The following is a 26990-nucleotide window of genomic DNA, read 5'->3' as shown; positions in this document are numbered from 1 at the left end:
ATATTCTTATTAAAGGTATTCATGCAATAGAAAGTCCATCAAAAGTATTGAACTATGTCCTAAAAGGCCAGATTTTGTGATACAGTAAAATAGTTCTCAGTAACTCCTCAGTTTGCACAGTTCTTTCCGTCATTTATCAGAACCTCGATGTAACGTATGAGCAGAGAAGAAGCAAAGTGAACAAAACCATGCTGAGATTTTTATTCAAGTCTCAACTACGTTATAGAAATGCTTTACCAATTTACATAGCACTAAAAACACATGATGTATGCACATAAAAAAGTCAAAATAGGCTGCAGCTACATGAAATCTCAATAGCTTCTGAGGGCAGTTTTCAGTTCTTGCCCCCCCAATCATGATCCATTGAAAGCAGACACTAAAGAGGAGAGTGTATGGTGCTTTACTGCACAGCAATTATTTTCAGAGAAAACTGTGATCCTATGAAAACAAAGGCAATTAAAAAGGAGGTGGACCTCAGTTAAAAAAAACAGCTTTTTAGTGACTCTTTACATTTCTGACTGTTTCAACTGGATTTAGGCCAGATACTTAAATAGTTAACACAGAAGACTCATAAACAGGACTGTACCACTCTGGCAATGCCACACACAGAAAAGAGGCCTTGGTGATGTTTGGCAGGTTTTATAAAAGGAAGTAAACAGATCTAAGGGTTTACACAAAAAGTCCTTAAAGAAAAAGAGAAAAAAAAAAAAAATTCTCTCCAAGTCGTCCCGGTCTCTGTTTAAAATAAGTTTTGCTCCATTTCATTCTGGTTGCAAGAGCTTAAAAAAAAAAGAAAAGAAAAAAAGTGATCTTTTTTTTTTAATGTGGTCAGTTTGAAAGTAGGCGGAGGACGAGGCAGGAGCTGGAGTTTAAGTTGAACAAAATGAGAAGGAAATTCAGAAACAATACAAAGAAAATTTTCATTCAACGGTGAGAAACAATGGACCAACAGACTGAGTGGATGGCTTTCTGAACCACAAAAAAGTCCAAAGCATCATCTATTTTTGTAACAGGTGCTGCAGGAAATGCCGGGTGCGTTGTGGTGATGCTGCTGAGCCGAGAGCGGCGTCTGATCGTCAAGCAGAGGCCACCATCTTTTAGCACTTGGTCCGCTGCCAGTGGTTGCAGAGAGTTTTTTTTTAGGTTTCTACAGTGGCCGGTTCTGGCTCTGCTGAGACGGTACCGTCTGCTTCCTCATACGTGGGTGTCTGTTGTGTAGCTGGGCTGTCTGAACTGGGCCTAGAGAAAAAAATAACATTTCAGCAGCAGCAGCAACAAGTGTACTAAAACTTAAGCCATGCATCTGTTCCAATGTTCCAATAGGGCATCAATGAATAAGAGCGATCTGATACATGTTGACCCAGACCTGTTTGGACTTGAACCTTGGCCGTCATTGTTCTCCTCTTTCAGAGGCGATTTGGGCTTTTCGTCTTCCTCTGCATTCTCTTTTTTCTCCTCCGATTCCCCATTCACGGGTGTGGATTCTACAAAAGACATTCAGACTTACAAACGGCTGCAATGAGAGTAAAACTCAATCTGAAACGTTTCTCATACCAGTGTTTTGTGACTCCTTTTCATCATTCTCTGTTTCTTTGTTCTCTGTTTTAGGCTTAGCTACCAGCTCTGGTTTTCCCACGAACCGAAGTTTTAACTTGTTGTAGACGTCGCTGGCCTTCTCCATGACTGCAGCGCTGGCTTTATACCGCCGAATCTGATAAGTTATTTTTTTATTTAAGATTTTGAGAGAGAAATGGATTACTATAAGAGAATCAAGTCAAATTGCACAAGATGGAAATATACAGCATAAAACAATAAATATCCAGCTGAAACTAGACATTTGCATGCATTTTGTGATGCCTTCTTCCTCTCTGATCAGCCTTTTAGCCCATGTCATTACAGGCTAGTTTTAACATGGTTAATGTGCGTTATTGTTCTGGGGTGAAAACACACACTTCACACCAAAACACATTCATCTGGGACACATGGCCCATTCCCTTTGTAAAGAAAACACTGGCTGGACATTCTCATGATGTTTATACTTGTTTGTAAGTTCAATGTAAAATCTTCAGACTTCCAGAATGATCTGTCCAAAATGCCCATGTGTCCCGACAGATATCTTTTCATTTTACACCACAAGGAAGCAGTACGTTTGAGGTTTTGTTTCAAAAATGCCTTCACTGAGGTCTCCTTGTTTAACTGAAATATTCTGAGTTAAAAAAAACAAACAAACAAAACATATCTATGTTATATATCTACGCTTAGACAAAAAGGCTCTTTACATTTTTTTCTGTGTATGTACTTAACTAGTTTCAACTGGAGGCCACTGTGTTTTTTTTATGTATGAATGCAGAATGAATTATTGCACAGAAAATGCACAGCAAGCAGCACCTTTTTTAGAGTGGCAATAACTTCAGCATTTTTATGGAGAATCTGGCTGGTGACAGGTACAGCTTCAAGCTCTTCAAGTGCTTTTAGACAACGCTCAATGTCCTGGAATGCAACAAAAACACACATCCATCTATTAATGTTTCATGGCAACACAAAGATATGAAGGAAGCCGCATTTTGTGCCACTTACTGGGTTGTCCACTTTAAGTGCAAATTTAATGTCTGTGTGGAGTTTCTGTAGCCTTTCCTCTGGTGATGGCTCTGGATATTGATGAAGAAACACAATAGTTATCTCTTCAACTTTTCCTATAATGTTTTTTCAATTTAATGCGAAATAATCCATACCCATTGGACTTCTCACATTTTGTCAGTGTATTTCTTATTTGTATTTCTTATCCTGGACAAACACAAATTAGTGTATATTTGTGAAAAGAATGACAAAGAAGTCATGACGTATGAATATGTTTGATCGGAACATCCCAGTGGAGTTCTGTGTTTAGGATTCCTCCTGATTGTCTGCTGTGTTCCTTGGTCTTCATGATGCTGTATATTCTCTTTAATAAATATGTACATTTTAAAGACGATGACATCTTACATGCACTAGATTTGATTGAGAAGCATCAGAATAAAGGGGAGGAGACGTTTACAGATCCAACATGACTAAATGAAAAGAGCTCCAGTGGGTATGAATATTTTAAAAGGGATTTTAATAAGAAGAATTTGCAGTCTTCTTAGCCTATTAAATTTGCTGATAGTAAGTAATAACCAGATGCAGAGCAGATGAAGCTATGACTGCTTCTGACCTTTTTTCTTTTCCACTTTCTTCTCGGGTGGCCTCTCTGGTCGGCGCTTGGGCTTTTCGGGCTTAGACCTGAGTCAGACACAACTGCGTGATCAGTGTCCTTTAATATTTAATGAAGTTCTTCTAATGACATTTGCATTCTGTGGCCTGTTCCCTTTCTGGCCGCTCACCTCGCTCTGGACTTCTCCTCCACCCGTCTGGCTTTCTTCTCTTTCAGTTCCTTCTCCTTTCTTTCTTTTCTTTCCTTCTCCTTCTTTATTCTTGCCTTCTGTTTGTCTGCTTTCTTTTGTGTTTTCTTCACCTTTTTGACAGAAAAAAAAGAAAGAAAATGTTTTATCTCAACTATTATGCATTAAAAATAGTAATAATTTATGGTAATTCAGAAAGGAAGCTTACCTCTGCTGGAGGTGGAGAATCAGAGTCAGAGGGTGCGGGAATCGGGGGCGGAGGCGGTTTCTTGGACTTCTTCAGCGGATGATCGTCAATACCTTCATCCGAGCTGCTACTGCTGTCACTGTCGCTCTCTTTTTTGCCCTTTTCTTTGTCCTTTTTCTTTTTCTCCTCCTCCTCCTTCTCACGCTCACGTAGCCGGCGGAGCTCCTCGGCCTCCTCCTTTTTCCGCCGCTCCTCGAGCTCTCGTCTGCGCTCCTCGTCTCGTTTCTTCCATTCACTGATGCGGTCCGGTTCACTGTCACTGTATGCAGTGGGGGGAAACCATTCAGCTGCTTAAGTTGATATAATAATAATCAGCAATTTAACGTAATAATTTATTTAAAAAAAAAGAGTAGCCTGACCTGTCACTGTCGGAGGATGATGACGGTGCTCGTTTAGCTGGGGCAGGTTTGGGTTTTCTTGCTCGAGGCTTTGGAGCAGCTTTCTCTGTGAATCCAGGAAGTCAAGCACTTAGTATAAATAGATCGAATTCACAAGTAAGAAAAGCTTAGAATCTTTTTTCTAAGTATTTTGGATGAGATAGATTCAGAACTCGTACCTTTCTTCCGAGGCTGCGGGCCCTTGCGGGGAGGCGGATCAGACTCTGACTCCGACTTTGAGCCGGACTGGGACTCGGAGCCAGACAGAGCCGGCCGTGGCTTCTCGTCCTCAGAGTCGCTGTCTGCGACTTTCTTCTCTGACCCTGATCCCGACTCTGAATCCGAGTCAGAAGAACCTTTCTGTGGAACCCGACATAATACGGTGGAGAGTAAGTCGAATTATAAACACAAAATAACCTAAAAATCACGAGTAAAACGGGATTTATGCTTCACCTTCTTCTTCCCTCTGCCTCCGGCTTTCTTCACTCCTCGTCCACCAGATTTCTTCTGTGGAGTAAAATCCTAGAGAATGAAAAATAAAGCCCAAATTTATGTCGTAAACTGCTCTTTGTCTCCACAGTTAGCATTCATAGCGACAAATTACCTTATCGCTGTTTTTGCCAGAGTCAGATTCTGAAGCCGTCGGTTCTGATTCAGACGGAGACCCGCTCTCCTCTTCATCTCTGTCGCTGGAGGAGCCTCGCGCTTTTTTTGGAGGAGGAGGCCGCTTAAAATAAATATTAAGAAAGAGTTGTTTTTTAATTAACATGCTTTTTTTAAATGGCTTCCTCTTGTGTATATTCTCCTTTAAGCAAATAAAGGTGGGGAAAAAAATCTTATTTGAAATTAGTGCACTTATTGTACCCCCAGCCTCTTTTTATGAAGTCATATACATTATTAGAACATTATTAGAAAAATATATTAGAAAAATATTTCTATTATAAATTTTCAAACACTTCATTTACCTTGGGAGCCTGTGGCTTTCGCTTTATCCCACCTCCCCTCCCTCTGTCGTCACTCCCAGAGTCTGACTCGTCCTCGCTGCCGGAGTCGGCTTTTTGAGGAACTGGAGCGTCTTCATCGTCGTCCTCTTCATCACTTCCCCGTCCTCCTTCCCCTGCTGCTTCATTGCTCTCACTATCAGATGAGCTAGCCTGCTGCAGAAATATACCAGTCATGACATTAACTAACATGTATGTTCTAAAACAACCCGACATAAGCTCAGAGAATATTTAAAACTAACTGTTTTGGTCTTATGGAAAATCAGCATTGCGCTTGGCATGTTTACCAGTTACGGGAGGTACTAAAGTTTTAAAAGTTAGGATTTTAAACCTTTAAATTTTTCCATTATTCAGGTTCTATGGCTTAAAGTGTGGCAGACAACCTAATAATAAATCTAATGATCACTCTCACTTCTGGAAGCTTCAATATTTTAAAGATCCAGCGGACTTACTGCAGCTGGAGCACTGTAGGAGGCATGTGGATTGTTCTGGATCTCCCATAAACCTTCATTGAATCCCTTCCTTTTGTTGGGCTTGCCGTAGCGCTCTCTGTACTTTTCATATGGGAAAAGGTCTTTTGCTGCAAGGAACGCTCTGTGGCACAGACAAAAAAAGACAGTTTTAAATTAAATGGCTGAAAAGTATCCTAGCAGTTCAGGTGACAGAATAGTTCAACTTGCATACAGATGAGACTTTAAAGCGAGGTATTCTGTCCCCTGCTGGTGACTTTATGCATTGTCTGTGCCATCTTGTCAAATAATGTGTCAAAAAATCTCTCTTGTTTCACCATTAAAACTCCCCTTGAGCATCTAATATGATGCATCACAATTTAATCAAATCTAATTTGCACCTTTCAGACTTAGACTTAAAAGACTTAAAACAAATTTTTAATAAATTTATCTAAAAGGCATAAATGATAATGCTACTTGAACCATCTTATAAAATGTACCATATTTAGCCATGCAAATTTAAATTTTAGAGATGCACTAATCAATAAAGCAGAAATTGGACTTGACCAAAAACTAATCATTCCCTCCATTCTTGATGTGCAAACACACCACCTATGATTGTGTATTTTGATACGCTTTTTAAAAATGGGTTATAGAAGTTTCAATGAATAAGTAGCTGTAATCTAGTGATTTCTAAATTTTATTTTTTGATTCAAAATTACCTTATCAAAGAACATGTTTTCTCCATTTATGTTAGTTCTTAGGGGAAAAATATGACTAAGTCCAAAGTACATAAATAAAAACACAGAACATCATAAATGGCCAGAAAAAGTTTTGTCAGTTCATCAGAGCTGTTTTTTTTTCCACGAATGAAATGAAAGACATAAATGAAAACTTTAAAAATAATTACAATTTGAGTCAATATTATGTCAAAAGGTAATATAAATATAAACCCGCTGAACAATGCACTTACGTTTCATGAGTCCCAAAGAAGAAAATAGGGATTTTATTAGGTGGTGGTTTCACAGCTCCATCAGCCACATCTTCAATCTGTAACCAAGCACAATATCCAAGCAACAACTCAAACATTACTCTGCCATCATGTCCGAATCCCCATCAATAAAAAGTGTTGTTGGAGAAGAGCTCAGCTCTACGCGCCTGGACACCGTAGAGAGGGACTTATGATCCAGGAAACAAGCCACAGTTATCTCAAACGTCATGTCCAAATGAACAACGTTAGCTCCGCTTGTATATTTTCCCCTGGCAGATAAGGCCAGCATCACATGCAAATTTCACCGCCCTAACTCTAACTATAGGCTTTTATGAATTAAAAAAAAAGAAAGCAATTGCCAGATCTCACAACTTCAGTGACGTATGTGTTTATTTGTGTATTTTAGATATTGAAGAGATACAGAAGAGAGGCTTCCACAGCGTCCCATGCAGAACAGCCCACCCCTCCTCCTCCGGCTGCTTACTTACCCTAGCTGGCCAGTGGGGGTATCCCTTCATTTTAGCGAAGACCAGGTCTCCGGCCTGGAAGTTGTGTGGCATTGTCCCACCTCTCCGTGCAGCCTGGGTTTCAAAAGCGTTCGGCTGTCAATTTGCTGTTTGTGTCTCTCTTGGTCTAATGTTTTCAGGTTGACATGAAACCTGGAAACGATGGAGTCAGCTAACGAGCTAGCTGCATTCTAACCGAGCTCGGCGTTAACGCGAGAAGAGACTGCGAGAACAGTAGAGAAGGAGTGTAGCGGGTACTTCCGCTCAAAGAACATAAATTACCTTCAGAATAAAAGGCTCTTGAGAAGTTCGTGGAAAGCAAATTTTACTTTGGTTTAATTGCAATATTTCAGTTTTCAAACTCATTATTAGACTGTCAAAATTTAATTAGCAATAGGTCTACGCCCTTAACATTTTTTATCACTGTTTATATAGACTGCCATATATAGCCTACACTTTTTTTGTATTTATAAAACCAATTGTCTACTTTACACACACGTTCCAAAAACATTAAATTTTTGTTCCACTTTAAAAACAAATTGAATAGGAATGGGTTTTTTTAAAACATAAACCTGTAAAGTCAGTACAGAAATGTGTTAATTAGTAACTGCTATAGTATAGTAGGTCAATAACATGTATCTAATGTAAACAAACTATCTCAATAAAATAGTTAATAAATCACACTAGTTGCCCTAAAGAATTAAAATTTATCTGCTGTTGTAAAACCTGGCGGTCCTGTCTAAAGGTCATAACTTTTCGAATTTTGCAAGGGAATTGCGCACACTGTAAAAACAATGACAAAATTGATGAGTATACTCTTTAAAAACAAACAAAACCCAGAAAGACATTTAATGCTGTTTGAATATTTTGTAATTTCTTAGCTTGAGAGTCTGATTGTGTCTGTCACAAGAAAAATTATTTCAAGGAAACACATGGCTCCTTTAAACTAGTGTCACAATGAAACTTGGCACAATTGAACTTCACTTCATTATTGCTAGTTGCTGATTCATTCATGCCAGAGCAAAAGAAAGTAAAACTTTCTTTTAGCCGATTATCATAATTTTAGCCGATTATGATATACATTTAGCTCTCTTCTGAGCTACAATAGCCCATAAAAACTAGGCTAAACATCATAAAGAACCAACTGTTTTTAAATACACATGTACAAACAAATGGAGGATTTTTTTTAATTGAAATAATTGCATTGAATTTCTACGACAGAAATAGAAGTAAATGTATCCATCTTTTACACAAAAGTTTTGCTTTTGTTTGTTTTATTTAAAAATAGAAATAAAGTTCTGGTACTTTTAAAGCCACAGATATTTATGAAAAGTTTTAAACCTCATCTTTAGAAGGCTTTTAAAAATGTGCAACTCTAAAAATTTTATTTAGAAGGACAGGAGGCAGCAAATGTTCTTTTGTTTGGAAAAGCGGCAGACTTTTACAGTCAGTAAAAAACTTCAGATTTATTTCCCAGTCGAACAGTCCCTTCACTACAGGAAGTACAGATGTGAGATATTTTGAAGAGCTTCACACATCCGAATGAAACAGTCGGAAGTCCCGCCTCTCCTGCGCCACGATTGGTTGGACTCCCCTTCTTGGCTTCTTGTCGCCCAATGACAGGTTACAATGTGGAAAGCTGCGTTGACCTCCCCCCAAATTCACCTCTAATGAGAAGCCATGTTTCGCTCGTTAAGAGGCGTCGGGCAGTTTAACTGCAACCTCCTGACTCTTCAGAGACTCCACGCCAGCTCAAAACTCTTCATTTGTACCTCCAAGATGGCCGGCTCGGAGTTCCGGATCGAACGGGACACGTTTGGCGAGCTCAAGGTCCCAGCTGACAAGTACTACGGCGCTCAGACTGTCAGATCCACCATGAACTTCAAGATCGGGGGACCCAGCGAGAGAATGCCAATCCAAGTGATCAAGGCCTTTGGGATCCTGAAGAGAGCAGCTGCTGAGGTAAACAAAGACTACGGCCTGGACCCGAAGCTGGCAGATGCCATCGTGAAAGCCGCCGATGAGGTTTCAGCAGGTAAACTGGATGAGCATTTCCCTCTGGTGGTGTGGCAGACCGGATCGGGAACTCAGACTAACATGAACGTAAATGAGGTGATCAGCAACAGGGCTATCGAGATACTCGGAGGAAAACTGGGCTCTAAGGATCCAGTTCACCCAAATGATCACGTCAATAAGAGTCAGAGCTCCAATGACACCTTCCCCACTGCCATGCACATAGCTGTAGCTACAGAGGTCCACCAAGTCCTACTGCCCGGCCTGCAGACCCTGCACGATGCCCTGGCTGCCAAGGCTGAAGAGTTCAAAGACATCATCAAGATCGGACGCACCCACACCCAGGACGCCGTCCCGCTGTCCCTCGGACAGGAGTTCAGCGGGTACGTCCAGCAGGTGAAGTACAGCATCGAGAGGGTGAAGGCCGCCATGCCCAGGGTGTACGAGCTGGCAGCAGGGGGCACGGCGGTCGGGACGGGACTCAACACCCGCATTGGCTTTGCGGAGAAGGTCGCCGCCACAGTGGCCTCCCTCACCGGCCTCCCATTCATCACCGCCCCCAACAAGTTCGAGGCCCTGGCGGCTCACGACGCGCTGGTGGAGCTCAGCGGAGCTCTGAACACGGTGGCCGTCAGCATGATGAAGGTCGCCAACGACATCCGATTCCTGGGGTCGGGGCCCCGCTCCGGCCTGGGGGAGCTCGTCTTACCGGAGAACGAGCCCGGAAGCAGCATCATGCCGGGCAAAGTGAACCCCACCCAGTGTGAGGCCATGACCATGGTGGCCGCCCAGGTGATGGGGAACCACGTGGCCGTGACGGTGGGGGGGAGCAACGGACACTTTGAGCTCAACGTCTTCAAGCCCATGATGGTGAAGAACGTCCTGAACTCGGCCCGACTGCTCGGCGACGCTTCCGTCTCCTTCACCAACAACTGCGTGGTGGGCATCCAGGCCAACACGGAGAGGATCAACAAGCTCATGAGCGAGTCCCTCATGCTGGTCACGGCCCTCAACCCGCACATCGGCTACGACAAGGCCGCCACCATCGCCAAGACGGCTCACAAGAAGGGCTCCACGCTGAAGGCCGTGGCCGTGGAGCTGGGCTACCTGACCGAGGAGCAGTTTGATCAGTGGGTGAAGCCCAGTGAAATGCTTGGGCCAAAGTGAACTGTGCAAACAAACACTTCCACGAGCTTGGAAATTGTTGAACTCGATGAAAATAAGTTTCTAAATCCTTACCTCTCAATAAAAACAGCCACAGTTCTGTTTTTTTGTTTTTGTTTTGTTTTTTGTTTTGCATACTTTGAGACTTAACCTCTTATATATTATTGATTTTAAGACCTCAGCATCCAGAATGTGGTGTCTGTAAATCCGTTAATGTACACAAAGTTGTATTCTGTACATTTTAATTTGCATTTTTTTCTTTTAAATATGAATTGCTGTCAAGTTTTTCATGTTTAAAGGATATGCAGATGTGCCATATTAGCAATGTCCCATTGAAAGATTAAAAAGATGTAACTTTACCCCCATTACATTTGTTTTCTTTAAAATGTTAAACCAGTGAAGTATGAGGAGGTAAACAATAGAGCACATTAAAGAGAATATTAAATACTTTATTGTGCACAGTAACAACCAAGGAATAAATGCCACTTTAAGCCTAACAATGGCATTTTATAAACATGCAAAATAAAAATAAAAAAAGAACAAGAATTGGGAAAAAAAACAGCTTGTTTTTTACTTGGTCCAGCTGACTTTTGGAATATCGTAATGCTCCGTAAGATTGTCCAGGTGACGATTGAAATCCTGCGCAGAAATAAAGCAGCATCTTTAAAGATATACACTAAACAGTTGCACATCATTTAAATCAAGGTGATTTTATAGCTCTATATGACAAAGCTAAAAAAAAATACTGGGAACAAAATCTACACGTGATGAATATTTCTCTAAATAAAAACAACCTGAGGTCCATTTTAGATGCCTGGGAAGCAGGACAGAGCTGAGCAGCACCACGCCTAAGACGACTCACCTCAACTCTGTGCTTGTGTGTCTTTGATGCCTTCTTCAAAATTCGCTCCATTTGCTGCAAGAAAAGAGAGAAATTAGCTTTAAAACAAAAGACCAATTTAGCCCCAATGTGATACTTTCTACACACTCATCAATCTAAAACAATAGATTGCTGAAATCTTTTATTAAAAATGTTTACGCAGTTTGATAATCTCATCACTATGAGACAATTTTAAATGCACAGTTGTGTGTGTGTGTCGGTAAACTAATACATCAGTATTTGTTTTCCGAACTTAAGTTATACTTGTGTATGTGCAGGTACTTTAAATTAAATAAAACTGATCAGCTGTTGCATGGTTTCTACCCTTAGTTCTGTAAAATATATCCATAGTTTGCAAAACGACAAAGTTCCTAACTATTGCACCAGTCAAAGGGCTTGTTTGGTTTTGGGAGGGCAAAAGGGTTTGTTTGACTAATGTTGACAATATCCAGTAGCATACTGATATACTTTGCAGTAAATAAATCTTTGCTACTTAGCTTTTGCTTTCTTGTCAGATTTCAGGTGAAACAAATGTTAGAATCAGACAAAAGTAACCTGAGAATTTTTTTTTTTATTTTTTAATGCAGTTTATACATTATTATTTAGCTCAGATGCATTTGGGTTTTGCGCATGGGAAAGATTCAAAACAATCAATCCAGTCTCCCTTTAACTTGTAAAAAAAAACCTGTTTTGTTTGGCCTAGTCTTGCTCACCACTTCAATAATTAAAATTCAGTGGCATTTCATGCTTGAAAAATCTCTGATACGGCTCAAGTGAAACATTTCTGCAAATATAAGTGGACCAAAATTTTTCTACAGTAACCTAAAAGACTCTCTGCTGGTAAACTCAAACGCCTGTTAAAAAGGAGGAGATGTCACCTTTTCTACAAAGGCACTATAACATTCACCTATTTAATTATATGTTACACAAATATTAAGGGCAGCAATTTTAGAGACAAAGGAGACCAAAAAGGCTTTCTGCCAAACCCAATTTTTGCTGTGTGTTTTTATTGTTTGTCCTAAAACCAGTGGCAGCAACCCAGCAATGCTCAGGATTTTCACTTACCCTCTTTTCTTGCATCTTGTCAAAAGCGATTTGTGCTGGTGTCCTTTTGTCGATGTACGCCTTCTTTGTTTTCACCTCGTCGTCGTCACTTTGGCTCGTCACAACCTGCTCCAGGCGATGCTTGCTCTCTTTACTCTTCTTCTTCTTCCTTCCAAAATAAACATAAAATAAAAAAATTGAAAACTCTTTTAGTTATTTCAACCACATAACAGATAACTTGCTTTTTTGTTGTCTCTTCTTACAACAAAAAAATCTAAAAACTTTGTTGAGGAAACTAAAACACATGTGTTGTTAATGCAAAATAGTACATAAGTTTCACGCAGTATTCTGCTTCAGCCAAAATTCACTCTATATTTAACACAAACCTTATAGGCTGGGGCCAAATTTATCTATTTAGTTGATTTAAATTCTGTAAGATGGTTTCCCTTTAAAAAAAAATCATGTAATTTATTGATACATTTTAAGAGATCTATATTGAAAATATTTTCTTTCTTGTTCATGGCTTTTAGTAAACAAAACTGGACAAACATCTGCTTTTTAAAGTAGATAATAAAAGCAATGGTATTAGGCTTGATTTCTAGAAGTCACCTAGCAGATGACCGGTTTCATTTTTAAATTGTGTATTCAAACCAAATGTTTCACATATTACATGCTGGTTTTAAATGATTCTGATAATTGTGTAGAATGTCCTCGTTCAGGTTTGGAGAGTTTACATGTTATAGTTTTTAAACAACAGCCAATCAAAAACAATCAAGGTAGTGAAAAACTAGGTGTAGGTGGAGTTGATGAATCGGAAGCTTCGTATGATTTTAAAAGAATGCGAAACGTTCGAGGCCTAGCTTCTGCTAAAGCATTAAAATGTCATTTGGAGATTTTAAGCAAAAAAGAGTAAGAGTTTCACTAATCAAAAGTGTATTGTTTATATTTCGAAACTTGTCTTGTGCTGCGTGGTCGAAACTACGACTTCTGCTACATGAGTGTCTGTTGGTGCTAATGCTACAAATCCAACATTTTAAGCTTTCCATAAAAGCAATTCATAATATTGTCATAGCGAGACATATTAACACGTATGTGTTCTTGGTTTAAACGCCGTTTTCATGCCTACAAATACTAATAATCACAAACGTTAACAAAAATACTTTGTGGTACTAGCTTACTAGCTAACTAGCTGACTGGCTTCAGAGGCTAACGTGTTAACACCAGCTGTTTTTGAGTTAGCGTCCAGCTGTTGAGTTGTGAAAATGCTTCATTAGCTCTAGAACACCTACTTCTTTCCTGCTGATAGATCTCCAACTCCCTTTAGTTTTAGGGAGCTCTTCTGGATCTGATCGTACTCAGACATGTTCGAGAACTTGTCCTCCGGTCTTCTTCTCCTTTATTATGAAGCCAGTCATCTGAGCGCATCACTGCTGCCACCTAGTGACTTGAAAAAGGAACAGCACGCTTATGAATCCGAGCAGTTTTGCCTGTAGTGTTTCATCCCATCCAGACGGGGGCAATATACTGTCCCCACAGAGCCAAAGAAAGAACGCAGTAAACGGAAGTTGAATACGGTTATGAATGTCAAATAGTAGCGCGGTGTGCTATGTCTTGAGGTAACCCTGAATAAAAATGTTTGCCTACTGTTTGTTTCGGATAGCACCGTCCACTCAATGTATAAAAGGCAGTGCTTATTCTGCGTTTCTGAGCAGAATAAGCACTGTAAACAGGATACAGACATGTGGATATGCTAAGAAAGTTGGTGAGTAAATGCAAAACCTCTTCTATATGCTAGTTATTAACTATCCTGTTAAAAGTAACCCCTTTATACCTAACGTAATGCAGTGATCTTGTGTTGCATGCCATTAGACGGCAATGTTACATAGCCAAATGTTCACTACTTTTTTTTTCTCCTGCGATCTTAATTAAGTAACTACTTGTAATCAAATATCAGACATAATCAGATCTTGTTCACCGTCTTTCAGTTTCCAAAGGAAAAGGTAAAGGCATGGTGAAAGAAGAACTGAAAGGTCCAGAGGTGTGTAAAGACCCAGTCAGACTTACATCATATGCAGTCGGAGTTAACATCTACAAACAAGGGGAGGACCCTAAAATAAAGCCTCCAGAGGAATATCCCGAGTGGTGAGTACACATGTCACTGTCTTCTGCACAGTTTAGATATGATTTTGATCAGTGTTGTTCCTACTAAGTAGTACTTAAAAAAATGTTTGGCATTTTGCACGATTGGTCTTTCACCTTATAAAACTCTGTCCTGTTTTAGGAGAGAGCTGTATAGAATACTGACAAACATTCTTAAACAATGTAGGAAATCTTTTAAAACTTCTCAAGCTAACATTTCTGCAGATCCCACACATCCTTAACATAAAGTGTTGTCACCTTCAAGTCAGCGCTACAGACTGCTGTGTGAAAAAAAATCAGCCACCGATGAGAAAGTTTCTCCTCCCAGGGTGTCTCTGAGGAACATAGTGATCGCTTTACAGTCTGAGCAATCATCTACTCTGCTGTACATAAAATATGCTTATTTGCAATACCACACCCTGCTTTTCTTCATAAACATGCCTGTACAAACACATACACACACAATGTGCTTTTAGTTCCTATATCATATATTAATGCTTGTAGACTGAGTGTGGAAACCAGAAGTCAAATTCATCATGCTTGCACACAAACTTGGTCAATAAAGCTGATTCTGATTCTTCTCATGACAAAATCAGTGCCATCTGAGCCTGTATTGTTCACAGCAGATAGACATTCCTGGACATCGTTTGGTCACCTGTTAACTTCTTCTTCTTTCTCTTCTCGCTTGTTCAGGTTGTTCCAGTTGAACTTGGGAAACGCCAAAAAGCTGCACGAGTTGGAACCTGACACTTGGCAGTACTGGAGGCGTCTGAGGAAGGAGAACATGTGGCGCAACAACAAACTGCGCAAAGGGCAGAAGATGTAAAACATGGACTCTGCTGACCTGCAGCTTGTCTGTGTTTCAGGGCACACTCTGGTGTGAATAAAAGTGATATGACTCGTGTTCACAACTCATGTCTGTAATGATAAGGACTAATTGTCACATGCCATTTACTCACCAGGTCACCTGAAATCATGTGACATTGAAATTGTAGCGAAGAGCTGAACAAATAAGTGGATTTCTTTTCAGGTTGCTGATGTTGAGGAAAGGCTCTACCCAAAGTGATAATGGAGTCCAGTTCAATTAAAGATGTTCAGTACAAAATAGTGAAAGGTTCTGTTGGATAACAAAACTTCAGATTTACTGCTATGATAAAATATGAGACATGAAAAAGTATGTTTTCATTTCTGTACTTGTGCTTTGGTTTTCTTTTATAAATCATATTGACTGCACCATTCTGCCTGCCTCTCACTAATTTGACACAGAACTTTGCAAATATCCCAGATAGTGGTAAATTAGGTAAATGTTGGTGTATGATGTCTGTTAGTCCTCGTAGCAATACAAAAATAAATTTTAATTCAAATGCATTCACACCCCTAGATTTATTTACCTGTTTGCTCCTAGAAACGTCGGTGCATTTTGGGAACTAATCGATCAACACAATGTAACGCATGTCTGAAGAAAAAGAACAAACACACACACGTCTTGTAACTTTTTTACAAAATCTAAAATGTCTGCTGTATCTTTGTATTGACACACTCCCGCTCTCCGCCACCATCTTTCCTCTAATGCCTCTAAATCAACTGCAACCGTTTAACTTCAGAGATGTTCTTTTTTAGTAAATAGAAACCACCTGTGCAGTACTTTATATATGCATCTGCTTGTCGAGGCCTGAAAAAGGTTGGTTGGGGAACTTTGTTGTACGAACATAAGGTATGCAACACTGCAGATGGGTCAAGGATAAACTTGCAGAGTTGAATTATAAATCAAAATCCCCAGCACTGTTCAGTCCATCATTTAGAAAAGAAACACTGGAACAACTGCAAATCCAGTAAGACCTGACCGTCCCTCTTCAATGACAATGGCTCAGTAAGCATTAATTAGAGAAGCAGCCAAGAGGTTTGGCAACTCTGGAGGAGCTGCAGAGATGCGCTTTACAAACCTGGCTTCATAAAAAAAAAAAATGTGGCAAGAGAAACCCATCGTCGTTGAAAAACCTCTGTCCTGTTTGTGTTTGACCATGTTTCGTGCAGGGAATTGTTCAAAAGGCTGCAGAGCAACACTGAGCATCGTCCAGGTGAAACATGACGGTGGCAGCGTCATGCTGTGGGAATTTCTTTCTTTGTTTGTTTGTTTGTTTGTTTTCCTCAGCAGGGGCAATGAAACTGATCACAGCTGAGTCCATCCTGGACTGTGCATAATTACATAAAGCCCTGTATAAACATATAAATTTGGGTCGCTATTACAAACGCAGTTCTGACGCCGCTTTTGCGAAGACATTTTATTCTGAGACCACTCACTCGGTTGGCTTTTTGTCTGCGGTCTGACAACCTGACGCTGTTCGTTTTGAATGCGTGGGGATGTCAAACATACACCGTAAAAAAAAAAAAAACGTTTTTATTAAACAGGACAGTTTTGAGTACACTTTTTTATTTTCTTTCAAGTTGAACCATCCGAATGGCGTAACCATGGAAACGCCTCATGCAAATAACCTGTAATACGTGCCAGGGATGGCAGGAAAAAAAAAAAAAAAGAAAAAAAAAAGAGGAACCGAAATGAGAAGCAAACTATCTGGTGAAGCAAATGGGGTTAGATTAGGAGAACGACAGGGTGTTAAAACAAATTGCGGGGAATTATCAGTGTGACTCAAAGGCCAGCCGCTCCTCAGTCACTCGCTCCGAGGTTTACCTCCAGCTCGGACTTTTCTGCTGAAGTCAAACTCAGTTCTCGTTGCTTTCAGCGCGGCTCATGGCGGAAGCGGCGGCTCAGCTGTGAATCCGGACCGCGGCGTCTTTTTGTTCGTTTTTAAGTGAACGCCTCTCGTCTCGTGAGTTTTTGTTTCCCCCTGACTTCTCGCTCTTTCGTGCTCTTCGGGCGGGTTTTTTTGTGAACTCTTCACGCCGGTAATTTTTTTTTCCCGGCTTCGTGTATTTGCGGCTGTCTTCTGCGTTGCCAGGTCCGGTGAACTCGACGCATGCAGTCTTAATCTGTGTCTGCGTCTGGGTTTCTGAAGCGAAGGGTTAAAAAAAAAAAAAAAAAAAAAACGGGATTAGAAGATTGGAAAAACAAAATGAACATCAGCAGTCTCGGCGAAGAAGACTTGAACAAGCTGTCGAAGTTGCTGGACAACTCCAGTTGTGGATGGAGGCAGCTGGCCAGCGCGGCGACTGAACACCCGCAATTCCGCTGCAGGTGAGAGACCCTGAAGGCGCCTCTTGTGATCAAAACATTTCATCAAAACCCGTCTTTATTCCATCTTCATCCAAACGTAAAACCTGTTAGGAAGGGTTGCCGCTCCCGGTGTGCTCACCCTGATCTACTATGTTCTGCCTCCGCAGTGAAAAGGAGCTGACCACCTGCTCCATTCAGGTGCTGGACGCTGCAGGCAGCCCTGCCCGCACACTCCTGGCGTGGTTAGCGGATCGCGGCTGCACGCTTGACTTCCTCCAGCACTACCTGAGGAGGATGGACCACCAGCAAGCCCTGCAGTTTCTCACCACTGCAGGTAAAACGGGAGCCGGCAGGCGATTCATTCAAGTTCTTTTTGACATTTCAACAACCACAAATTTAACACATTGCATTGAAATATTTAGAGATTTTGTGTGTGTGTGTGTGGTGTGTGTGTGTGTGTGTGTGTGTGTGTGTGTGTGTGTGTGTGTGTGTGTGTGTGTGTATGATAGGCATTTACAAAGTAGTGTAAATAAGAAGTAGAAAGAAGAAGTCAAAGGTAGAAGTAGAACACAGACAATTAATTATCTTTGCACAGATGAGAATCTAAAAAGTTCGACCTTTCCTTTTGTACTCTGCAGGGTCATGCTATAAAACATCTCACCCATGAATCAATCATCTAAAAATGTAGAGAGTGCGGTACAATTGTAAGCCTGTGACCTAAACTAATTGACTGGGGAGAAATATTGAGTCTTGGGGAATTTGGGTGTGAGAATTTGTTGGCACAATTCTCACACCCAATATATTATATTGACCTTAATCTGAAAAGTGAAAGAAAAGCCAAAAAAAGAGAGAAAAAATTCCCCTCTGCAGATGCGTACATTTTTTCTGAGTTTGAGCTTTTTTGAAACCAAAATTGTGCAAACATTTGTTGCAACTGTAGAAAGAGACAGTTCTACAAAGATTTGACTCTAAGGAGCTTTTTAGGTTCTTATTTGTGGGGAAAAAAATGTAGCATTTTGTTTGTGATACTAATGCAAAAGTCATACTATCACAAAAGTGGATAAGATCTATTGCTGTTAATGCTCCTAATATTTTCCTTCCTTGCCATCCTGCTCATTGTGTGTTGTGGCAAGATAACTAATAGCCAAATGTATCTCTGTTTAATGTCATAATTTAATGTTAGGGAAACATTAAATTATTAACTACTTATTAAAAATCCCATCAGAGAGAGAGAGAGAGAGAGAAAGAGAAAGAGAGAGAGAGAGAGAGAGAGAAAGAGAAAGAGAGAGATCAAAAACCTTTCTGCACCAAAGCTTTTCTAAAGCCAGAGGATCAACATTTCTCCCTTCACTACTTGTGAAAAAATACTTTCAGTTTCTTTTTTTTTTTAGAGCAAACATCCTTAAATATACAAACTAATCTTATTGAGTTATAATTGACTTCCAGAGTGAAACAACATAAAGAGAAAATGTTTTAGATCCTGTGCTCCTTTATAGTTTGTGAAATTTGACTTTTTGATGTGCTTCATCATACTACTTACAAGTTACTACATGCTATGCGTAATGGTGTGTTTAACTATCTAATGCTGGAACATGTCTTAATAGAAATAGTGTGTTCCTTCACGTAATCCTCGCTGTTCATGTTGTGTGCTTTTGTTTAGCATTGGAGCAGATCAAGATCACAGTCCAGCCACAGTCTCAACAGGCTCCTCTGGGGAGCAGGGTGGTTCTGACATGCAGGGCCTCTGGACCTTCTGGACTCAGCTACCAGTGGTTCAAAGGCAAAGAGGAGGTCAGAGCAATGGCTTATGAATCCTTTTTAAAACTCCTTTGTTTCTTGTTTTCATCTAAGTCTATGCGGATTATTTTCTTGCTTTAGATTTTACACGAGACAGGAAGTTTGCCAGAGCTGGTTCTGTGCCCTTTGGGTCCAGCCCACCAGGGTCACTACATCTGCAGGATCAACCATGGAGAAAAATGCATCTTCTCCACGTGGGCTCATATTCGACTGCTTCATTCTGCAGGCTCCAGCTCAGGTAAGCCTTTCTTTTCTTTTACTTCCTGCTTTTCCCGCTTTTATTGCATGTGGTGCAGTGTGACGGAAAACAACTGTGATGGCAGGCTGCAGCAGTATGTTTCCAGTAAGTGGACTGCGAGTCAGTCAGCAGCCCAGCTCCCAAGCAGCATCCGAAGGGGATGTTTTGGTCCTGAAGTGCAGAGCAGAGGCTAACCCCCCTCCCCAGTATGAGTGGTATCACAACGAAATGCCCATCCCTCAACAAAAAACATGCTCCCTCAGGGTAAGTTCACTTAGAAAACCTACAGTGAGATAAAGTTTAATTATTGTGCACGAATGCCTTTTATTGCTAGTCAAATCTTCTCAGCTGGACAACAAAGAGCAGGGTTTTAGAACTATAGTGCCTCGCAAAAGTATTAATACTCGTTGAGCTATTTTGTTACAAATGAATGTTGAAAGTTGGGACACTTTGTTATTGGATGTTTTACTAATAGAGGCCGAGTTTTCCATGCTTTGACATGATTTCTTTGTTAGATATGATTTAAATGACTGAAGAACAGTTATTGTCAGTCTATGAAGTAAAATGTTTTTTTGTTTTTTTTTGACTGAAATAAGATCAATAATACCAATACAAACTCAGGTTAACTTTCGTAATAATTAACGATCCTGGATATGTTTCATAACTTGAACAATCTGGAATTGTGTTGTAATAATATCTTTTTTGAAAAAGAAAAAGGTTTAACTGCTTTAAAATTGTTGTTTTTAAAATAAGGAAAGTTTAGTCACTGTAAATTACAAATTGGTTTGTATTAATTAAGAAACAAAAGCTACCCTATAACCATTATCTGAAGGAAATAATTTTCAATGTTCAGCAAATGTTTTTCAATTTAAAAAAAGTCAAGGAATATTTTAAAGCATAATTCTGCTTTTGGGTATAGGTTCACAGCTTTTGTTGTGTTCTGACCATAGAGCAACAATTAGGGCAAAGTTCTCATGCTGAGTCTGAGCTTTAAGTTGCTACCGATCTTGTTTTAGGCAGCAAACTGACTACATTTTGAACTAGAGAATATATTGGTGCGTAAAAAGTTTAGCTTAGTTGTTAGAAACTTTGTTTCTGTTATTTGAAATTCGTTTGGAAAAACCTAAATATTTTCCAAGTTTTGTAGCTCTAATACTAACTCTTGGGAAAGATGTGATAGTTGGTAATGGATTTTTCTCGATTTTCTCGAGGCTTTCAAATGGTTTCTTTTTACCTGTTTAGTTATGTTATTTGTCCAAAGTGGTTTTGGTTTTGGACTGATTGTCTGGGACAATAGCAAAAACTTTCCAGACTAAAGTCATGCAATGGTTTTGTTTCTTTATGAGCTTGTTTCTGCAAGTTGTTACTGTTTCCTAGATCCCAGGTGTGACCACAGAGCACAGAGGGGAGTACAGATGCAAGGTGTTCAATTTGTATCATGAGGCCTGGAGCGACACCGCAACAGTGACAATTGGTGAGGCAAAAATACTGTTTTCTCTCATCTATCACTTATATTGAAAAATCTCCAATGATTATTATGCTTGAGTGATTTTGACAACATACTGTTGTCGTCAAGTAGTGCAATGAATATCTGACACTACACATGTTCAGTTTCACACTGAATTTCAACCATTTTGTAACAGCTAACTCTTCCTGTTTTGTTACACAGGCCCGAGTTCAGTCACAGACGCCTCATGGGTAGAAGTTGATCGGGGGTTAGGTATGTCGTACTTTCTGCTAGAATATTCAGGGGGAAATATAGGAACTACATCAGTAATATACTTCCTCTACCCTTCATTGTACCGTTATTCCTGTTTCTCATGTTCTGTTTGTCAAAACTGTGACACAGACATTGGTATGCATCTTTCCTTTTTTTTTTATGTCGCCAGAGTCTCAGGAAGTCCAGAGGTCGACGACCAGATCAGGAGTAAATCCAGTGCAGCAGATGGCCTGTCCTCCCCCAGCAGCCAAGAATTTCTATGGTTAGTTTTGCGCAAACTACACAGAGTATCTCCACATTCAAAGTCGTGGGTTTCATGGTTCCACAATCCTATTCTACTCAGCTACAGACAAAGTTGCTCTCCTGATTGGCAACATGCACTACCACTACCACCAGCAGCTGAGTGCTCCCATTTCTGACGTCCACGAGTTGACCAACCTGCTCAGGCAGATGGACTTTAAAGTGGTCTCCCTGCTGGACCTCAACTGCCAGGAGATGAAGAGCGCTGTTAGTGAGTTCCTGCTGCTGCTCGACAAGGGCGTTTACGGTCAGTCCCCTTATTTCTCTTCATGCTTCGAAAGTCTGTGTCCAGCTACTTAAAATGTGGGATGAGTGACTCAACCCTACCCAAACCCATAAATAAGCTAAAGGCTAAAATCACTGTGACACCCATACCTACAATAATTTTGATATTGTTCTTTACTTCTGCAGGGCTGCTGTATTTTGCCGGTCACGGCTATGAGAACTACGGCAACAGCTTCATGGTTCCTATCGATGCTCCGGCTTCCTACACATCGAAACACTGCTTGTGTGTGCAGAACATACTGACCAGGATGCAAGAAAAAAAGACTGGACTCAATGTCTTCCTGTTGGACATGTGTCGCAAAAGGTATGCCTTAAGTTAGTCATTAAAGAGTGTGTGTATGCCATGCATCTTACTTTTGAAATCCCATCTGTTCCTAGAAACCCAAACGATGGGTTGATCGTACAACCGGGAACACTAAAGGTCACAGCCAACATAGTGTTTGGTTATGCCACGTAAGTTGCTGGTTTTGATCTCTTGTTCTGATCCAAAATTGTTGTCTGTTTTTTAGCGCGTTTTTCTTATCACTTGTGTGTGATTTACCATGTGTAGATGTGTTGATGCTGAAGCGTATGAGGTAAAAAGAGAAGATGTGTCAAATGGCATCTTTATCAGCTTTCTCAAACGGCATGTGTGTGAGGACGAGAAGGTCACCGTGATGCTGGACAAAGTTGCTGAAGGTAGAGGTCTCTCAGTCAGCACTGCTTGCACATTGCACATCTTATGCTACAAAATAGTAATAAGAGTGTAATATGTAGTGTTTGCTGATATCTGACACAAACACATTATACTTAGAACCACAAGTCCAGGTACCTGGTACTTGACTCAGAGCCAGGCTGGGCATGAGGTGAGCAATTTACATAAGGCTGTTTCTGCCTCTTCAAACGCTCCTTAGAGTTAAGACAAGTATTTAAAAACTTGTGCAAAAGTTTTGTGTTAAACATTCAAAAACAGAGCTTGTTAAAGCGAGACCTTAATCAGTTAATGGTTATTTGTTCTTGGTTATTTACTCTATTAAGCATTAAGAGTTTTAAATTGAAGTATTATCATTCTGAGAAAAAATAATTATAAAATATGTTATTCTCTTGTTTCTTTCAATAAAGTAGGCAATTAGAATTTCTTGAATAATTAGCTATTGTTTCTCATCTAATAGTACATTTTATTATTTAGATTAATGTGTACATACTTAGTTAAGATAAATACACTGTTTTTGTGAAGCTCTTTCCAGTTTTTAATAATAATACAAATAATGATGCTATATTCAATATGTTAATCATTTATTGTGAATTCAAAACTTTTAGCAAGGCTTATAGGATCTTTGTCTCACTCGCGTTAATCTGGATTTAAATTCTAGTCTACCTGTCTCCTGCTGTTGGTGGTGAGATTTAGATTTTCATTTTATTCAAAGTTGCTGTTTCTTTCCAGACATGGGTCGCTGTGCGATTACAAGAGGAAGGCAGGCTCTGGAGCTGCGCAGCAACCTGTCTGAGCGGCGTTCCCTCACAGACCGCATATTGCCACTGGACAGTTCTGCCTCCGACTCGGCTCGGAATCTGCAGTGGGCCATCGCTCATGGTGAAAAATTGAAAAACACATCTGATTAAATGCTACTAAAGTTACTCATTATACTTTTAGATCACCTAATTTAAGGATGCTTTTGTTTTACCAGTTCTGCCTGAGAGTCGCTCCCTCAGTTTTGACTGCGGTGTGAAGGTCCAGCTTGGATTTGCGGCAGAATTCTCCAACATCATGGTCATCTACACTCGGATACTTGAGAAACCTGCAGAAATAGATTCCTGCAGCGCTCAGCTTACAGACTTCCCACAGGTGTGCGACTCTTGGGGTGACTTATTTTGAACCAGGATTTTTCAATGCACTTTAAAACGAAGCTAATTTAACACCAATCTAAATCTTATTTGCATCGAGTTTCAGCGATATGATAAAAAGCATCAAAAGCAGTGGATATTTGGAAGATGTCGCCTTTAGTAATGTAATGTCCTCCATTTCTATTCTAATGGAAGTTTATAAAATAGTAATTGCTCTAATTGCTGTTTTTCTTCCCAATTTGATGCTTAAATCCGTTTCTTTATTTTTATGAGCATCTTTTTTCTCTCTCTTGTACGGTAGTCACCGTAAAGTGAATCATTTCATGAACTTTCTTGATGCCCGTTAACAGCAGTTCTTGTTACCTTGTGTTGGATTTTTTTCTCCCCTATTTTTATAAATCTCAATTTTGTAAAGTTCATAACCAGAGTAGCATAGAGTAAGCTCCAAAAGCTTATTGTATCAATTAACTGTTAATAAACACAGTAACACAGACATACTGACCACTCAAAGTAATTTACAGCAAAGCAAATGTTAGCACTCTTTTCAGTCCAAAGCCATTTTGGTGTTGCTTCTACCAAATAAAATTTGATCTCGGGCCACAAACCCCTAAATGACCTTTATAAAGGTATTCACTTATCATGGTAAACAAATAATCATAAAGTTTTTTATTGTTGAATTAAAGAAACTGTTTTACTTCTGCTGTTGGTTTTTACGACCAAGATAAAAATTTTGATAGAACAAACTTAAAATTATACACATTGGTTCCGTCGGATTTAAGGTGGGATTTTATTTAATATTTCTTGCTAATATATTAAGCATCCCAGAAAAACAACATTAAACTATTTTTATATGACAGAAGAATGACTCTGTGAAGAATGTGTATAGACAGAGTTTTGTGACATTATTCTTCTTAAACTCAGTAAAACCAAAACAAAAATCATTTGGTTACTATTAGATCTTTAAAGACTTGATGAGCATCTTTAAGATGTGCTAAAACTGGGCTAGGAGTTTTTAATGTTTTTAATTTTCCTTTCACAGGAAGTGGACATTGACCTGAAGAAGAGTAACCAGGAGACTCTGTTTGAAGCTGGCTGTTTGCTGCTGATTAAGGAGGAACTCCCTTCAGTGGAGGAGCACAGTCTTTACACACGCATCCGCAGTCTGCAGAGACTCAAGGTCAGACACCTGTTTGTGTTTATATACCTTGATGAAAACATTAAAATGTCTACTTTGAAAAGCCTTCAGCCTTGAATTTAGTTCTACATTACTTTCAAGGACCCGGATGTTCTCGTAATCTTTAAATATTGACTTAATCAATTTGTTATCCAGGCTTTCCTTGGGCAATGGCTATGTTTTATTCATTTAAATAAAGAAAAGCCCGATCTTTTTGACATACAGGTTGTGGTAAAGGGTCTTAAGATCTAATTTAAATTTGGATCTTTGGTAAATTATTTGTTAAAACCCCAGCCAGGGACTGGAGATGCAAATTAGCAAGCTATTGTATACTCCTTGTGCAGAACATTAGTTGGATTCTATGTCCTTTAAGTTTATTTGTATGTCTCTGTTAAATAAAAATACTTTTAAAATGTATTGTGCTTAAAAATTGCAATATTCTTGCAATTTTTGAGCACAATACATCATAAATGTATTAAATATTGGATGACTCAAGACTTTTGCACAACATTGTGACATTTTAAAATTTACATTCATTGTGTAAAATGAAAAATCAATGACTTAATATAGACACAAAATAAATACGTAGACGAAGTAATGTTGCCACAAAATTAGAAGTCCCTTTTCCAGAGTGATTCTTTTCAGAAAGACAGACAAACCGTTAAAAGATTTTTGTTTGCATAATTTCACAAAGTTATTAAATTTATTTTGCCTCTTACCTAAAGAAGGCATTTTGCTTTTTCATTGAACTCACAGACGGACCTCGCCTTCACCGTCTGCCTTCACTACACGTATTCCAACATGGATGAAGAGGTAGTGGAGAGGCTGCCAGTCACAGTGGGCAAACCTTTGGTCTCCAAACTGAATCTCCACGAACCTCGAACGTCTAGCAGCTGCTCTGCCACCCTGGGCTCCAGCCTCGACTCCTTCAGCTGCCCTGAGAGCTCCTCCTTAGCCTCCGTCGATTCTCCCTCAAACACGTGGCCACACTATGGAGACACTGGCAGCGCAGTTTCTCTATCTGACTCTCTGACTTTTTCCAGGGGTGCCAACCTACCAGAGGAGAGTGACAGTCCCGGAGAATTGGATTCACATCAACCTCTGACTGCCAGCAAAAGCTTGCCCCAGAGCCAACTCAATGAAATTAGCTACAAATTTAGTGACATGTACAACCTCCATTCTTTATAAGCATCTTACTTTAGGGGATTATTTCCATGTTTTTCTATGCAAATTAACATTTCAAACTATTTAAGACTGAGATATTTTTACATCTAAATATAACAAATACAAACTGTATTAAACAGACTGTGAATAAAAGATAAATATCTTTGTGAATGGTGTTAATCTACACATATATTTTTGTAATTTAGTTAATGTATTTAGCTGATATTTTGTGCTAGTAGCAATGTACTTCCCCTCTTTTGTTATAAGTCTGTTCTTATTTGTATGACACTGCACATGTCAATACACTGATTTAAAGATCAAATTTAACAATTAAAATGTAGCATGACTTCATCTGCTTTGTTTCGTTTATCATCATTTTACACTCTTATGCATTTTGATTGGACGTTGCGTGTGATGTTGTTGCATACCCTTTTTGATGCAATTACAAAACCAGGATCATAACGCACACAGTAATGTGCATAAAATAATTCAGTGCTATGCATACCAACTGGAACCTATTGGAAAAATGAGAAGCCAAAAGAGCTTATTATTTTTGTTAGCAGGTTGGCAATAAACTTTATGGTTGCATTACCGATACCTGCTTATATTGTGCGTGGCTCAAAATGTCTTTTATACTACATTATCATGTTATATTAATTAACTTTGTTTACAAATAAAACTAATTCAAATGTGTATATATTTTTTTATTTTTATGAAATTTCTCCAACATTAATCTCCTTTCTATCTCACATTTTCTACAAATTAAAATAATGTTCTATTGTTTCATTTTCTCACACAGTATTAACAATTTCCTGTATTGTGTTGCCATATTTTAAAAAGTGAGCTGTTGAGTGCAGTGTATCCATATCGTAATCGAACTAAAAGTTTCCCCTCTTTTCGGTTTCTCTTTGCTGCTCTTTTGAATCCTAGCCTTTGTTGTCTTCATCCCATTCTTTCTGCCACAATTTTGGCTTATTAATAACTTTTGCTTCTATTTACTGTAAAATTGACTTGCCCTGTTGTCTTCTTTGCTTCCATGTCTGCTGCTGTTTCGTTTTCCTCAATGACAGATGTGTCTTTTGTCATGCCTGTATTAAGCCTTTTGACCCTTGTGCTATTGTCATGTTT

The 26990-nt window shown here is 39.5% G+C and overlaps 5 protein-coding genes across 6 annotated transcripts; 3 read left to right on the top strand and 2 right to left on the bottom strand.

Moving 5' to 3' along the window:
* Nucleotides 1–186: 186 nt before the first annotated feature.
* On the bottom strand, nucleotides 187–7169 carry hdgfl2 (HDGF like 2). 2 transcript variants are annotated; one of them, XM_055059011.1, is made up of 16 exons: nucleotides 6931–7169; nucleotides 6425–6501; nucleotides 5455–5596; nucleotides 4967–5158; nucleotides 4606–4728; nucleotides 4455–4523; nucleotides 4181–4361; nucleotides 3984–4068; nucleotides 3586–3883; nucleotides 3360–3490; nucleotides 3191–3258; nucleotides 2578–2648; nucleotides 2389–2490; nucleotides 1555–1711; nucleotides 1367–1484; nucleotides 187–1239 (listed from the first exon to the last, which is right to left on the bottom strand). In XM_055059011.1, exons 1-16 carry the CDS (start codon nucleotides 7000–7002, stop codon nucleotides 1140–1142), a joined length of 1986 nt encoding a protein of 661 aa, XP_054914986.1. In that variant the 5' UTR covers nucleotides 7003–7169; the 3' UTR covers nucleotides 187–1139. The 2 variants fall into 2 exon arrangements, with proteins under 2 accessions (XP_054914986.1, XP_054914992.1); XM_055059017.1 differs by having other exon boundaries at nucleotides 4967–5155.
* Nucleotides 7170–8551: 1382 nt separating this feature from the next.
* fh (fumarate hydratase) lies at nucleotides 8552–10484 on the top strand. Its single transcript, XM_055058264.1, has one exon. It carries the CDS (start codon nucleotides 8629–8631, stop codon nucleotides 10126–10128), a length of 1500 nt encoding a protein of 499 aa, XP_054914239.1. The 5' UTR covers nucleotides 8552–8628; the 3' UTR covers nucleotides 10129–10484.
* Nucleotides 10485–10553: 69 nt separating this feature from the next.
* fam32a (family with sequence similarity 32 member A) lies at nucleotides 10554–13467 on the bottom strand. Its single transcript, XM_055058275.1, has 4 exons — nucleotides 13339–13467; nucleotides 12071–12218; nucleotides 10988–11041; nucleotides 10554–10764 (listed from the first exon to the last, which is right to left on the bottom strand). Exons 1-4 carry the CDS (start codon nucleotides 13410–13412, stop codon nucleotides 10696–10698), a joined length of 345 nt encoding a protein of 114 aa, XP_054914250.1. The 5' UTR covers nucleotides 13413–13467; the 3' UTR covers nucleotides 10554–10695.
* A 132-nt stretch (nucleotides 13468–13599) lies between these two features.
* On the top strand, nucleotides 13600–15556 carry mrpl54 (mitochondrial ribosomal protein L54). Its single transcript, XM_055054926.1, has 3 exons — nucleotides 13600–13811; nucleotides 14035–14191; nucleotides 14882–15556. Exons 1-3 carry the CDS (start codon nucleotides 13682–13684, stop codon nucleotides 15012–15014), a joined length of 420 nt encoding a protein of 139 aa, XP_054910901.1. The 5' UTR covers nucleotides 13600–13681; the 3' UTR covers nucleotides 15015–15556.
* A 1165-nt stretch (nucleotides 15557–16721) lies between these two features.
* Nucleotides 16722–26213, top strand: malt2 (MALT paracaspase 2). Its single transcript, XM_055019870.1, has 16 exons — nucleotides 16722–17381; nucleotides 17528–17694; nucleotides 19021–19151; nucleotides 19239–19395; nucleotides 19481–19659; nucleotides 20773–20869; nucleotides 21065–21115; nucleotides 21285–21377; nucleotides 21459–21662; nucleotides 21827–22004; nucleotides 22079–22153; nucleotides 22251–22378; nucleotides 23124–23273; nucleotides 23368–23525; nucleotides 24564–24701; nucleotides 25455–26213. The coding sequence occupies exons 1-16, from the start codon at nucleotides 17260–17262 to the stop codon at nucleotides 25884–25886; spliced, it is 2460 nt and encodes an 819-aa protein (XP_054875845.1). The 5' UTR covers nucleotides 16722–17259; the 3' UTR covers nucleotides 25887–26213.
* The last annotated feature ends 777 nt before the right edge of the window (nucleotides 26214–26990 follow it).

Source organism: Poeciliopsis prolifica, unplaced genomic scaffold, assembly GCF_027474105.1.
Source record: "Poeciliopsis prolifica strain line A6 unplaced genomic scaffold, Auburn_PproV2 SCAFFOLD002, whole genome shotgun sequence".
NCBI classification, from domain to species: domain Eukaryota; kingdom Metazoa; phylum Chordata; class Actinopteri; order Cyprinodontiformes; family Poeciliidae; genus Poeciliopsis; species Poeciliopsis prolifica.
Note: the sequence above shows the minus strand (reverse complement) of the source record. Positions and strands in the feature narration are given on the sequence as shown.